Source organism: Chinchilla lanigera, unplaced genomic scaffold (genome assembly GCF_000276665.1).
Source record: "Chinchilla lanigera isolate Chin_1 unplaced genomic scaffold, ChiLan1.0 scaffold00004, whole genome shotgun sequence".
Taxonomy (NCBI): domain Eukaryota; kingdom Metazoa; phylum Chordata; class Mammalia; order Rodentia; family Chinchillidae; genus Chinchilla; species Chinchilla lanigera.
Window position 1 is genome coordinate 40,441,364 of NW_004955405.1, and position 13,125 is coordinate 40,454,488.

The 13,125-nt window shown below is 54.9% G+C and overlaps 1 protein-coding gene across 2 annotated transcripts in view; it reads left to right on the top strand.

Annotated features, from left to right (window-relative positions):
• Polr3b (polymerase (RNA) III (DNA directed) polypeptide B) overlaps positions 1-10,082 on the top strand; it is a 98,157-nt gene extending 88,075 nt beyond the window's left edge. The window contains exons 24-28 of one of the 2 annotated variants that reach the window (XM_005374620.2): positions 274-377; positions 946-1,112; positions 2,829-2,942; positions 5,397-5,570; positions 9,391-10,082. In XM_005374620.2, coding sequence (XP_005374677.1) covers positions 274-377; positions 946-1,112; positions 2,829-2,942; positions 5,397-5,570; positions 9,391-9,520 — 689 coding nt within the window. In that variant the 3' untranslated portion in view covers positions 9,521-10,082. Of the gene's footprint in view, positions 1-273; positions 378-945; positions 1,113-1,800; positions 2,804-2,828; positions 2,943-5,396; positions 5,571-9,390 lie in introns of those variants that run through there. The other variant, XM_013519054.1, reaches the window with a different exon arrangement.
• Positions 10,083-13,125: the final 3,043 nt, after the last annotated feature.

A 13,125-nucleotide genomic window follows, 5' to 3' on the forward strand; every position in this document is an offset into this window, starting at 1 on the left:
TGATCTCAGGCCCTGGGCGGGCAGCCGACACACTGTTATATGTCTTGCAGGCCCGACAGTCTGCAGCCACAAGCTTTTCTGCAAGGAGAGTCATTTTTGAACTGTTTGTCTAGTGGGATTGTTGGAAATTGCTTTTGTTCCTCTTGATAGAGACCATGGGGAGGGTTTTAGAGCAGAGGAAATAGAGATAGCAGCAGGGAGATCCCAATTAAGTACTGTATTCTTCCTTTCTGCCAATTTGCTTTCCGTGGCATGAAATCCTCTCTCCCCCAGGTGTGTGTGGCTTGATCGTCCCCCAGGAAGACATGCCATTTTGTGATTCTGGCATCTGTCCGGACATCATAATGAACCCACACGGCTTCCCATCGAGAATGACGGTCAGTTACCTCGAGGCTTTTCAGAGCACTGTTCTTAAGGAAGAAAGCAAGCACTTAGTTCAGTGATAGGGACTGAGGCCGCAGGACCCTGCCACTGGTTTTCTGAAAGAGACCTCTGAGCCCTGCTGGACAGGCAGGCCCTGAGCCCAGGCAGTTCTGGGCTCCTCTGCAGAGAACCAGGGGCTCAGCTACACTCTGGGGTCTCCCGAGTGACGAACTTGGCCCCCAGAAAGAAAGCCCTGTTGAGCCCCAGGAGTCTGCCTTCGTAGTTACCACCTGTCGGTCCTGGCTGCTGCTCTCCCTGACCACGTGGCCTTGGACGAGCTGCCTGACGTCTGCTTGTCTGGAAACAGGAAATGATAGGAGCGAACTCTAGGGGTCTCGAGAGGTAGAAAATCAGATGACATGCGTTGAACTCTTTCAACACAGCGTGTGGCCCTGACGAGTTAGCAGAGTTGCTGTTAATTTATCCCTGTTAGTCCCATCCTTTAGGGAGAGAAAGCCAGAGACAAGCAAGGAGAGTTCCTGCCCTTGGGACTGTGCTCACCCAGCCTGTTCCCCTGTGCAGGTGGGTAAACTCATTGAGCTGCTGGCCGGCAAGGCGGGCGTGTTGGACGGCAGATTCCACTACGGCACCGCATTTGGCGGGAGCAAGGTGAAGGACGTGTGTGAGGACCTCGTCCGCCACGGGTACAACTACCTGGGGAAGGACTACGTCACCTCTGGAATCACAGGGTGAGTGTGCTGCGGAAGAGGGTCCCTGAGGCTGGGAGGGCACCCCTGTGCCTTCATAACCGACGAGGGCTGTACCTTGAGCTGCTGGCTTCAAGCAGAAAGCTTTTGTATCTTAGCACTGCTCTAAGAAAATCCAAATTTGGAACACTGGTAAGTTAAGGAGTACTGTTTCCATTGGTCAGGCTACAACTTAAAAAGTAGAAAGTCGGGTGATGGCGCACACCCACAAACCCAGCACTTGGGATGCTGCATCAGGAGAATCAGGAGTTTGAGGCCAGACTGAGCAGCATAAAGATTTAATTCATCAAAATATGATTTCTGTCTTACTTTAGGGAAGATACCGATTGTATACCATACAAAGGATTTTCCTTAGCTATTGAATCTCCTCTGTATTTGTGATGCAGATAACTGGTGCTTTGACAGTACTTGCAGCCTAAGGCCTAGCATATTTAGATTTGTGACTAGACAAGAAAAGTAGCAGGCGGAAGGTAGCTTCTCAGAGGGGCCTGACGGAGCCCGTGTCTCACACTTCCTTTCTCCTGCTCCTCGCTCTCGGGGCGCTCGTCATTTTCAGGCAGAGTCAGTGCACACGGAACAGCCATGCTGGGGAGGGCTGGAACAGGCCAGGGCCCTAGGCTGGTCACCCTTTTTGTACAACCCTGGTGCCCTCGCCATGGTGTCTCCCCAGGTCTGGCCTGCTTGAGCCCGAGGAGAAGTTGACGGAGCCATGCATGCAAGTGTGCAAGTGAGCAGAGCCAGGTGTGCACAGCTGCCTGTCCCCTGAGCCCACGGCGTCTCATGCTGCTCCCCCGCTCTGCTGTGGCCCAGTGTGTCCTCACCTCAGCGCTTCTGTTCCCTGCTCTAGCTCTAGATTTTAGAAAAAGGCTTTTGCTTTGTTTTGTTTTGCTTTTTTTTCTGCATGTGCACACTCTTCAAACCCTCACCACAGGTATCCAGAGGGTCTGAATAAGCTGTGCCACAAAGGTTTGCTGAGCACCAGCGGTGCACCTGACAGGGTCACAGGTGCTGGCATCGCGGGGACAAAGGAGGCACAGGGCTGATCCTTTCGGAGTTTGCACCTTGCGGGGAAGACGGGCAGCAAGCAGAGAAATAACCCACTAGTCCAGTAGCAGTCAGTGCGGAGGAGGGCAGAGGCTGCTTCCGAAAGGCTGTCGGGGAGAGGCTGTCTGTGGAGCTGCACTGTGCGCAGGGCCGTGTGTGCCCGGGGACGGAATGTCCCAGGCAGAGACCCAGGGGCATGCTGCAGGAAAGCAGGCGGTGTTGCTGGAGTAGAGCGAGCTGGGAGAGAACAGGAAGAAACAGGTGGGCAGGAACTCGATTGCTTTGGCCTTCTGGCCGTGTTACAGAGTTCTGGCAACATAGGTTGTGTGTGGGGAGTTTGGCACGGAGTGTCCTTGTGCTGTGACAGGACTCCTGCGTGGTGTGCAACGGTCAGGCTGTTGAGGCATGGGCGTGGGAGCCGGAAGACCAGCAAGGAGATGGTCCGGGCAGCCCAGGCAGAGGAGGGTGGTGGCAGGAACTGGACTGCCTGCTGCACACCTCGTTTAAATGCGTCTTTTTACTGTAGCTCCACAAACCGCACATCCTGCGTACCCAGCCACAGACCCTTTGTGAGCCAGAACATGCAGCGAGGGTGCTAGGAAGGCCCACTCTCCCAGGCCTTGGCTCCTAAGCCAGCACCGACCTCTCTTCCAGGGAGCCCTTGGAAGCATACATCTATTTCGGACCCGTGTACTACCAGAAGCTGAAGCACATGGTGCTGGATAAGATGCATGCCCGGGCCCGCGGGCCACGCGCCGTCCTCACCAGGTAAGAGGAGTGGTCTCCAAAGGACCCGTGGAGCACTCGGAACCGTTTTGCATGCTCGGACACCTTGGGCAGGCTCAGCGAGGGTTCTGTGTTCCTGAAATGTCAGAAGGCGGGGTCACAGGCCTTAAGAGAAATCATGTACTTACGAGCAACGTGATGAAAAATACCAGCCAATGAAAACTTTCACAGGCCAAGGTGCAGCCCACTGCAGGCCACACTAGCCCCCTGTACAGCTGCTTGCTGTGTTCCTGTCAGTAAATACGTCCTCCTCACGAAGAGCCTTGTGCCCACGTGTGTGTCAGTGGCGCTCCTGCACCACCGGAACCCAGAGAACGCACACAGTTACGTGGCAGCCCAGAGCACAAGGCACCGTCCTTGCGTACGTCTTGGGTCCCCGGGTGCAGCAGCGGGTCCGTTTCGGGGAACTGGTAGACGCGTTGGGAGAGGGCGCTGTGACCACAGTCGGCCCTGGACCCACAGGAGCACGTTCAGCCAGACAGCTGAAGGGGCGGAGTCGTCCCGCACACGCGCAGCATTTTCCTGTCATGGTCCCTGACAGTGCAGGGTAGCGGCTCCGCACGTGAGCTCGAGGCTGCCCTGACCCGTTACTCTTGGCGCTGCCTGCCTTTCGGTGGCGAGGCTGGCACTAGGCCTGTGTGCCCCCATCCCTGGAAAGCGGTCATTGCAGCAGACAGGACTTGACCGTCATGCTGAGCCGCTGTGTCAGTGGCTCGGGTGTCTGCACTTCCCATCGTGATTCTGCACCATACTCCTGCTTACTGAGAAAAGTCACTGTACACTGTGCGGGGAAAACCTCGCAGCAACCTCGTCTCTGGGTTACATCATTTCTCTTCTGCCAGATTTAATCTTGTGTTCAGTTCATCCTGGCCCTGGGAACAGTGGGCTGCACCACGCACACGCACACGCACACACACACACACACACGTCATTTAGCCTCGCTGTGTGTCCCATCCAGTCTATCCCTTCCAGGTCTGCGTAAGTAGACTCAGTGTTTGTGAAACAATCAAACCCTTCAGGATGCATTTTTCAGGCCCCGTTGGAAGCAGCACACGACTGTGTGTGGAAGATGTGCACAGGTTGCATGCGACCTCTACACTGTTTCATCCAAGGGCCTGAGCACCGCAGGCTGTGCTCTCCCTGGGCATCCTGGACCCGATCTCTCCTGCAGTGCCGAGGGCTGATTGGAGTGTTTCACCTGTTCTTAATGCCAGCCTTTGTAGCGGGGCCTGGCGTCTCAGGGAACCCTGGACAGCGCCCCCAGACCGTTCTGGCTGTTGCAGCTTGGGGGGGCAGGGACGGGGCTCCCACGCCTTTTTGTGGAGGTCCAGCAGGCACAGGACGGCCCCCAACGAGGCACTCCCAGCTCCGTGTGTCAGTGGGGCGGGTGGACGGGCCATGGCCCCATCTCCACTTTGCAGCACTCCCAGGGCCTGGACAGATCGCTCGGCTTCTTGTGGCTTAGTTCTGCTCGTCCGTGCAGTGGAGCTGATCATACCACCACAGGGCACTGGCGGGTGGAGAGCAGCTACCGTGCCGCTGCACTCTGTAGGAGATGCTCAGTCAGTACGCCGGCCCCGCCTGGCTCAGCCCGAGCATGGCGTGAGTGGTGTGACGTGGGGTAGGAAATGAGGCAGCAGGAGAGGTGTCAGTGACTCAGCACCGACCGTAAATCGGGTGCAGGTACAGCCTGTTGGAGTAACAGACATACAGGTGCTTAAAGGTGCTGGACAGGAGACCTTGCGATTCTGAGGCAGAGGTTGGCTTGGCAGTGGGACCCTGCGTGGGCTAGGTGTGTTCTTCCCTGAATTCCTTCCCCTCCTCCACTCCCACATGGGTTGCAGTATCCAAACACCGTTTCAAAGTAGCCTAAGTGTCAGAGCTGTTGCTGCCCACGTTTTGTTTGTTTGTACTTCTCCACCTCCTGCGGGAAGCCTGTCTGCAGGGCGTGGGTCGGTCCCACCCCTCTGCCTGCTCACTCCTCTCCCGGCTCTGGGACCGCACGTGCGCGCTCAGGGATGCAGTTTCCACTTCTGCGTGCTAACTCCGGCCTCCTTGCGAATTGTTCCGCATAGATTTCCTGTCAGCAAGTAATCTATAACTTAATCGATTTCCCATTGTAACTTCTAGCCAAGATCTGACTGGTGATCTAGTAGTGATAGCAATGTAGCACTGGTGTTGTATGGACTTTCCATGGCTCTGTTATATAACAAGTATTATGTGACTGTGCTGTTTGGATTTAACAACAATAGCCAGTTGAGTCCAGCATTTCTCAGGAAAGGTTTTCGGTACAGGTGCGCTGCACTTTCTGAACGAGGTGAGAGGCCGAGCTCAATGTGGGTTAGACCTAGAGCCTCAAGCTCTGCATCTGCCTGTGATGCGCTGTGGCCCTGTTAGTTTCAGAGATAACGCATTTGCTAACACCTTGTTTCAAAGGCAGCCCACCGAGGGGCGATCTCGCGATGGCGGCTTGCGCCTTGGAGAAATGGAGCGGGACTGTTTGATCGGCTACGGAGCCAGCATGCTGCTGCTGGAGAGGCTGATGATCTCCAGCGATGCCTTCGAGGTGGACGTCTGCGGCCAGTGTGGACTGCTAGGCTACTCAGGCTGGTAAGTGCTGCCGTCTGCCTCAGGCCTGCCCTCACCTCCTCGGCCCCCGCACAGGAATCGCCTGGGTCAGAACCCACGTGCTGTAATCTCCAGTCTTTCCTGTAATCACGAGTGCACCTCCCTGTCCGTCCATCCGTCTGTTCGTCCTGAGGTTGGTACTCTGTGTGTCCGTGTTCTATGTGTCTGCATACTGAGCTACTCTCTCCACCACCTGAGTTTGAGCTCCTGAGGAGTCTGGATCCTTTTGTCCCGTACCTCGGCGTGTTTCATGAACACCGCCCCTCATGACACTCGCAGCAAACACATACACAGGTGTTAGAATTACAGCCCGCTACAGAAGCCCTTGCGAGAACCGCGTCCACGCTCTTACTGTAACTCCAGACCCAGAAGGCCGTGTCACCCCATCCTGGGGTGAGTGGTGACAGAGCAGGGCACGCGTGCCATGGCGACTGTCCGTGGTGGCAGGGGCGCACTGTGTCAGCCGCAGCACTGGAGCGAACGAGACTGACACTGCTCCAGTCGCATTCCTTCCGACTGCTGCTCCCTTGATTTCTCAGCGATGCCCTGTATCCGTGGGGCCGCCCGGAACTGAACAGATGGCACAGTCTCCAGCTTAGGACTTCTGTGCAGCGTTGGCCCGAGGACAGTGCTCCCTGCCGTGTGTCCGTGTTGGTGTCATTGCAGCCCCTTTCCTGTTCAGGACAGGTCCACTCTGCCCCCAAAGAACAAAGGCTCTGCTTAGGGTCAGCCATGACCCCTAGCCCTAAAGTCCTCTTGCGGGCAGGACAGCCCAGCAGTCTGCTTCACTCACTTCCTGTGGGATGGAGGGAAGGTCTAACGGGGCCCCAGCAGATGCTGAGGATAGGAGACAGCCCTGCCCTCGGCACCCTCCCCGCTGGGCTCCTCGCGGGCCCCTTCTTCCTCCCCAGGCTTTGGTGGGGCATAGGTGAGCGTTCAGCGGGGCTTGAGAGTACCCGGGCCCTCTCCCCTCCGCGCCTCCCTCCAGACGGAGCCCAGCCGCTTGCCATCCTCAGCTGCCAGTTTCTTGGTTGAAGAAAGCAAATCAAGACTCAGAACAAGGGGGCTTCTTAGAACACCGTGTACCCCGTGCTAGCTAAATGCCCAGACCTTCGGTAAATTATTCTGTGATTCTGGTGTAGGGGAGTCGATGAGTCCTGCTGTGGAGAACTGGTTTCATTTTCGGAGCTAACAGAAGAGGTGGCCACTTGCAGTTCTTTTCATGAGGGTGCAGAGATGGGCGACATTCTTCTGAGAATAAGCCTCCCTCTTTTACAGCAGTGAGATGGGGGTTTGTTTCCGTCCTGAGATGTCTATTCGTCTTTTGAAATGCATATTGGGCTTGCTTTTCATAGTCTGGGCTGTGTAACTAAAAAAGAAAGGAAAAAAGAAAGACAGAAAGAAAAGAAATAGCATAATAGGAAGATGCCAGAAACCTAGTTCCACTATGTTTAAATCTTCAGATTTGGCACAAGGGTTTTTAAGTAACTTGCTCTGAAAGGGTGGTTCACAAGAGCCATTTCATTGACAATAGGGGCTGTGAGACTTCAGAAATAGTTTGGTTTTCTCCTCCTTGCATCCCCCTCACGGAAAGAAGTAAGTAGTAAAGCAGACTCGCTTGGACTCACTCAGATTCACTTGGGAAACCCTGTCTGCTGGCCCCTCAGGTAAACTGACGCGCCTGGGAGGCCTGTACACCGTGGTTGATGTCTGCCCTGGGCTGTTCACTTCCTGTGGCTTTCTTGCTTCGCTTCAGGTTCCCTGTGGGTCATCTGGGGCAGTGCTGGGTTTGAAGCTTGTGGGTTTGGTGTTTGTATGTGTGAAGGCCTCTGAAAGAGGACTAGATCAGATAGTGTGGTTCGAGGGTCGGTACTGTAATGAAGCAGAACTGAGCATACGCTGCGTCTGCTTGTGAGCGGCCCACTTACCCTGGCTGCCAGCCGCAAGCACCCGAGTCCATTCCGCGGCCCGGCTGCTCTGGGCAAAGGGCGACGCTCATCTGCTCCCAGTGGGCACCACTCCCTGCTCGGGAGGGAGGGAGCAGGCGGAGGCATGGGCTGGAGGAAGTCGCCCTTTAATGAGCGGCACAATGGAGGCCCGGTAATTAGAGCGTTCAGAAGCTCGGGTCGGCTTTGCGGGCGGTTTGCACGTCAGCCAAGCCCTGCAGCGTGGGGGTTTACACCGGGACTGTTGTTCCTCAGAAGACGGAGGGCAGAAGTCACAAAAGAGAAGCCCTATTAAGATAATTAGCTCACAGGAACCTTGTGCAGGGCAGCCACCATTTGCTTCTGTGAAGCCCAGCCACCTCCTGAGGCTGCTTTTACCCTAAGCAGTCAGTCGCCTTTATGATGTTCAAGTCACGTTTCTACCTGAGGGAGTGGTCCAGCCCTGCCGCAAGGTACGGTGTCTGTGTGAGTGACATACGGGCTACACATGCATAGAGGTAGCGTTGGGCGTTCTCAGCTCTGAGCACTGCGGAGATAGTTCATGACAGAAGATGAATGGGCTGTCCAGCTCAGGACTTACACGGATGGCCTTTTGAATAGCTTAGAGCGGGGCTGCGGTGTAAGGTCCTAGACAGGAAGTCAGCAAGCAGTTTGGCCAGCTCAGCCCATATTCCGGGTCTGACCCGAGTCAAACAGGGCTACCCAGGCACACTCAAGGCAGTTCTCTCTCTGTACTGCAGACGTAGTATGTGTCAGCGCTGCACCTACATCACTCCTGTCCGTGGGTGAAATGCTCCCCGGGGTAGCCCTCGTGTGTCTGTCATGACACTGGCCTCTCCCCTGTTCTGTCTCTTCCCTGGGATGCCCTGCTTCTACAGGGTCACTTTGCTCGACACCCCACGGTCAGCTGCAGTGCTTGTTTCTCTTCCCTAAAATAAAACTTTATTTTTTAAAGTCTCCTGCAACCACGCTGTTTAGCAACGGCTTTCTTGCTGCAGTGCACCCCAGATACCTGTGCACGTGTCAGTGGGAGTCCCCGCCTCCCGGCCAGCGCAGTGTTCCTCAGTGTACATGTGAGGAGCCGCCTGCTTATGTCCTCATAAACAGGGAGGCCGTGAGCAGTCTTGTGAGGTCCTGGTTTTGGTCTGCACCCCAAAAGGGATCACTTACTTCCTCCCCAGGGCCTTCCTGGTTTCGGTCATTGGTTGAAGCCTGAGTGGAGTAGCGGACACGGGTCGGGAGCCCGCAGATGTGGGGACTGCTCAGGGACACGCGTGCGCACACACACACACGCACACAACATACACACACGCGCGGCAGCACAAGTAAGGACAGGAGCTTCTGGAACTGACAGAAATAGCCACACCCGCGTGCCAGGCCGATGCCCTCCGCTCCTGTTAGTGTTTCTTTTGCATCAGAGTGGCAGAAACGGGTACACCTGTGAGCGTCTCGTCCAGAGTGACACGCAGGCAGGATGGGTGCTTGCCAGGTGCGCGGGCCTGGACGGAACCAGCTGAGAAAGCGATCCTTAGTGTAAAAATGCAGATTTCTGGGGCTCCTTCAGAACAGTTTCTGGGCAGATGTTCGCCATTTTAAAGAGAAAGGTCTAAAAATGAAGTAACTGACTCAAGTCTGCTGCTTTTAAGACTGAGGGGGTGAACTTGGTTTCCTTTTTCAGTTTGCTTCCTGGGCCATCTCTGTTTCCCGGCTCGCACATGCATGTACGACGGCGGGACTGAGCACTCAGGAGTAGAGGACGGCCGTCCCGGGGGGGCTGTGTGGGGTAGATGCCCGGGTCCTGCGCGCAGGCCGCTGCCACTCTGCCGCCCCCTCTGACGCTGCCCCTTGGGTTTCAGGTGCCACTACTGCAAGTCGTCCTGCCACGTGTCCTCCCTGCGCATCCCTTACGCCTGCAAGCTGCTCTTCCAGGAGCTGCAGTCCATGAACATCATCCCCCGGCTGAGACTGTCCAAGTACAACGAGTGAGGCCCCGGCGAAGCCCGTGCCGGAGAGCAGAGGGGACCCAGGGCGACCACTGCTCCTGGGAATAACTGCTCTGATTAGTTCCTCTCAAACACGAAATGAACTGCGCTGATGGAGAAGCTTCTTGTATTTGAGACGACTGACCCGCGGTGTTGGGTAGGAGCCCTGACCGCAGGCAGAAGTGCTGTCCGAGCCCCACACGGGGCTTGCGGTCCCGCGGTGTCTTCCAGTTTGCCAGACCCACAGTTCTCTTGACTCTGGGAGGATGAATGGGTCCCATGACTTTGTCGAGGCCACTGTGCTGAGCCGGGTTTGGAGGGAGGAGGAGATGCAGTGTGCATCTGGTGCTAAGGGGCACGTCTTCCCGAGAAGTCAGTCTCCCCTGTACCCACCCAGACTTTGTCATACGGAGTTAGACACCGTACTAATCTTGGTGACATACAATAAATATAGTCCTGCCTTGTTAAGCAAGGACTCAGTTAAGCAAGAACTTGTGGACTCAGTTGCTACTATTTGGAACTTCCCTGATCAAATCATGAAATATTTATTAAATATTTGAAGATAATTTTTATCATTTTGGATATTTTGTCATTTTCTGTCCCTCCCATTCCTGTCAAGATAGTTTTACTTCTTTAACCTAAAAGCTTTCCTTACCTGTTTCTGGTTTGTTCTTAACCGTTCCGCCCTGAGGTAAATGTTTGTGCTGCTTGTTTGTAAAAGCTGGAGAAGTTTTGGGTAATGCTCTGGAGTTTCAGGCCCAGTCCGGTGTGTCACCTTGAAAAGTTCTGTAGATTATTACTAGCTGTTAGACACCAACAAGGGTCAGGCTCCACGGTCAGAAGAGGCTGAGGAACAGGTTTGGCTAAGTTAAACACCCCACAAGCCACAGTGAGGGCCGTTAGTGACCTCGGGAGCGTGTATACGGAGCCCCATCAGAAAGTGTCCTGCGCCAGGGAAGGAAGGGTGCTCTCCACAGGAGAGCAGAGAGGCCCAGTGCCTGCCCTCTACGTGGCACTCCTTTCTGCCCAGCTTTGTAGTTCTTGAAGTTGTGAGCACATAAAGACTCCAGTCCTGCTGCCCTCCGTGACAGCTGCACTTACGGATTCCGCGAAGGGCTGTGCCTGGCTGCGTGCAGCGCAGCAGGTGTGGGCCTCAGAGGTCGCTGGCAAGGAGGCTGGCAGTGTGCTGCTGCTGGCGCAGGGACCCCTGCCTCCTGTCCTTCAGTGTTGAGCACTGGACCCAGATCTGAAGAGAAGGCCGTGGCGCATCAGCCGGTCAGAGCGCCAGCCTGCGACCCTTGCACGGGACCAACGTCGGCTGTGCCGCGGGGGACCGGGCAACGCGTGCTCAGGGTGAGTATTTAGAAACAAACCGAGGCACTGAGCAGCCAAGGGGCTCCCTGTGCCTCGCCGCTCGGGAACAGCAAGCCTTCCAGACCCCTGTCCTTGTTTAGGGGCTTTGTTGTGGTTCCTTCATGTTTTTCAGTCACCAAAAGTGAAAATTCTTTTAAATTCAAGTATTGCTGGTGAGTGGTTGTTTCTTATAAATAGACCCCTTAGAAAACCATCCAAGGTCCTCCTGAGCATTTTGAGGTGAGTCTTCTGAACTGAAGAGATTCTTCCTAACCTGGGAAATTCCGAATTTCCAAGTTCACAAGACCTGGAAAGTATGGGATGCAAGTGGAGACATCCTTAGGGGAGACACTGCTGTCAGGTTGACCACACCTGACAGGTACAGAACTACAAATTCTAAAAACCCGCATGTCCCACATTTGAAGAACTTTGTTTCTGAAAAATACTGTAAAAAATGAATCGGCAAGTTAGTCCTGTTGTAGTGTTGCTTTTTAAAGTTACAGTGGAGTGGCTTTTTACACGTCACCCACAAAGCACATTTCCCCTCAGAGCTTTAGCTGTGCTGGAAGTGACACAGGGACGAGGTGACAGGCGGTGGCACGGGCCTGTCATCCCAGCACTTTGGGAGACTGAGGCAAGAGGATCACAAGTTTGGGTGCACCTCGGCAACTTACCTACCCCCTGTCTCAAAAATTAAATTAAATTAGAGAGTAAATTAAGGGCTGTGGATATAGCTCAGTGCGAAGGCCCTGGGTTCAGTCCCCAGTGCTGAGATCCATCCATCCGTCAACCTACACCAAGCCCACTAAGAGACTGCAACCCTAACCAGAGCTTTGTCAGAGCAAAAGGGCGCTGTGGACAAAACCTGGCTCCCCGTCGTCACGGGATCCCACACAGGAAAGAAGCTTACCAGGCCCGCGCAGCTTCTCTGCACTCCGCTCCCTTTGTCAGCTCCGCTGTCGCGGCAGATCCCACCCAGGGGTGGCCTGGACCACGGCACAGAGGCCCAGAGTCCACGTCGACAGTGTGGGCAGTGCTGGCATCTCATGAGGGCTCTTCCTGGCTGCTGTTGCTCCCTTCTCACTGAGGCCTTGGGGAGAGAGCGGCGTGGGTGGCTCTGCTTGCGTGGACTCCGACCGCACTCTGAGGACGGCATCAACCTTAACGACTTCCTCAAAGACCTGATTCTCCAGATAGGTCACCCCGGATTGAGGGCTTCAGCACAGGAATTTTGAGGAGACATGGTCCTGTCCAGCACCCCTCAAGGCATGTGCCAGTCTCCAACGCAGCCGGGCTCCTGGCGATGTCTGCTGTGCTGAATGTACCCACAGTTCCATGCCCAGCTGTACGCCCAGCAGAGATGTGTGTGTGTTAGCACCCAGTGTGTGTAAAGATGAACCCGACAGCGGTGTTTGTCCCAGCCCTGATAATGGCTTAGATCCAAAGTGTCCCGAGGACACCAGGGTTGAGACTTGACCCTCAGGGCACTCCTGTTCAGCCGTAGGGCCTAGCCTGGGTGGATGAGGGCTGACCTCACCAGTGGACTAACCCGCCTAGAGCTCAGAGCTGAACAGGCTGTTGGGAGGTGGGCCCAGGTGGAGGAGCCCGGGGAGCCCTGGGGGTGTGACCTAGGAGGCTGGAACTGGCCCCAGCCCCTCCTCTCAGGCTCCTCCCTTTCTCTTTGCTTACCCCTGGCCGTTCGACCAGGATTTTCTTAAAGCAGCAGACTATGAACTAAAACCTCTGAAACCATGGGTCAGAATACCCTTTGCTAGGGTGTGTTTGTCAGGTATTTTGTTCAGGAAAGGTGATTAATACCAACCCTCAGTTGTAAATAACCCCCACCCATTAACAACAACGCACTGTGCGTGTCAACAGTGGGAACATTTACAGCAACAAGAAGTAAATGACTGCTGCGTACATACCATAGTAATCTCACAGGTGTAATTAAGAGAAGGGAAGCCAAAGCATCCCTTTCAGGTTCCACATTGATCTGTGATACAAGAAGTATACAAGCAGTAGGTTTGCTGTGTAGAGGGCATCATTGGGAGCAGGGCTCTAGGGTGTTGGTAATATTTTTTTGACATGAGTGTTGGTTACAAGAGTGTGTTCAAAGCCGGGTGTGGTGGTGCACGCCTGTAATCCTAGCACTCAGGAGGCTGAGGCAGGAGGATCATTGCGAGTTTGAGTCCAGCCTGGGCTACAAAGTGAGCTCAAGGCCAGCCTGAGCTTCATAGCGAGATCCTGTCTCAAAAA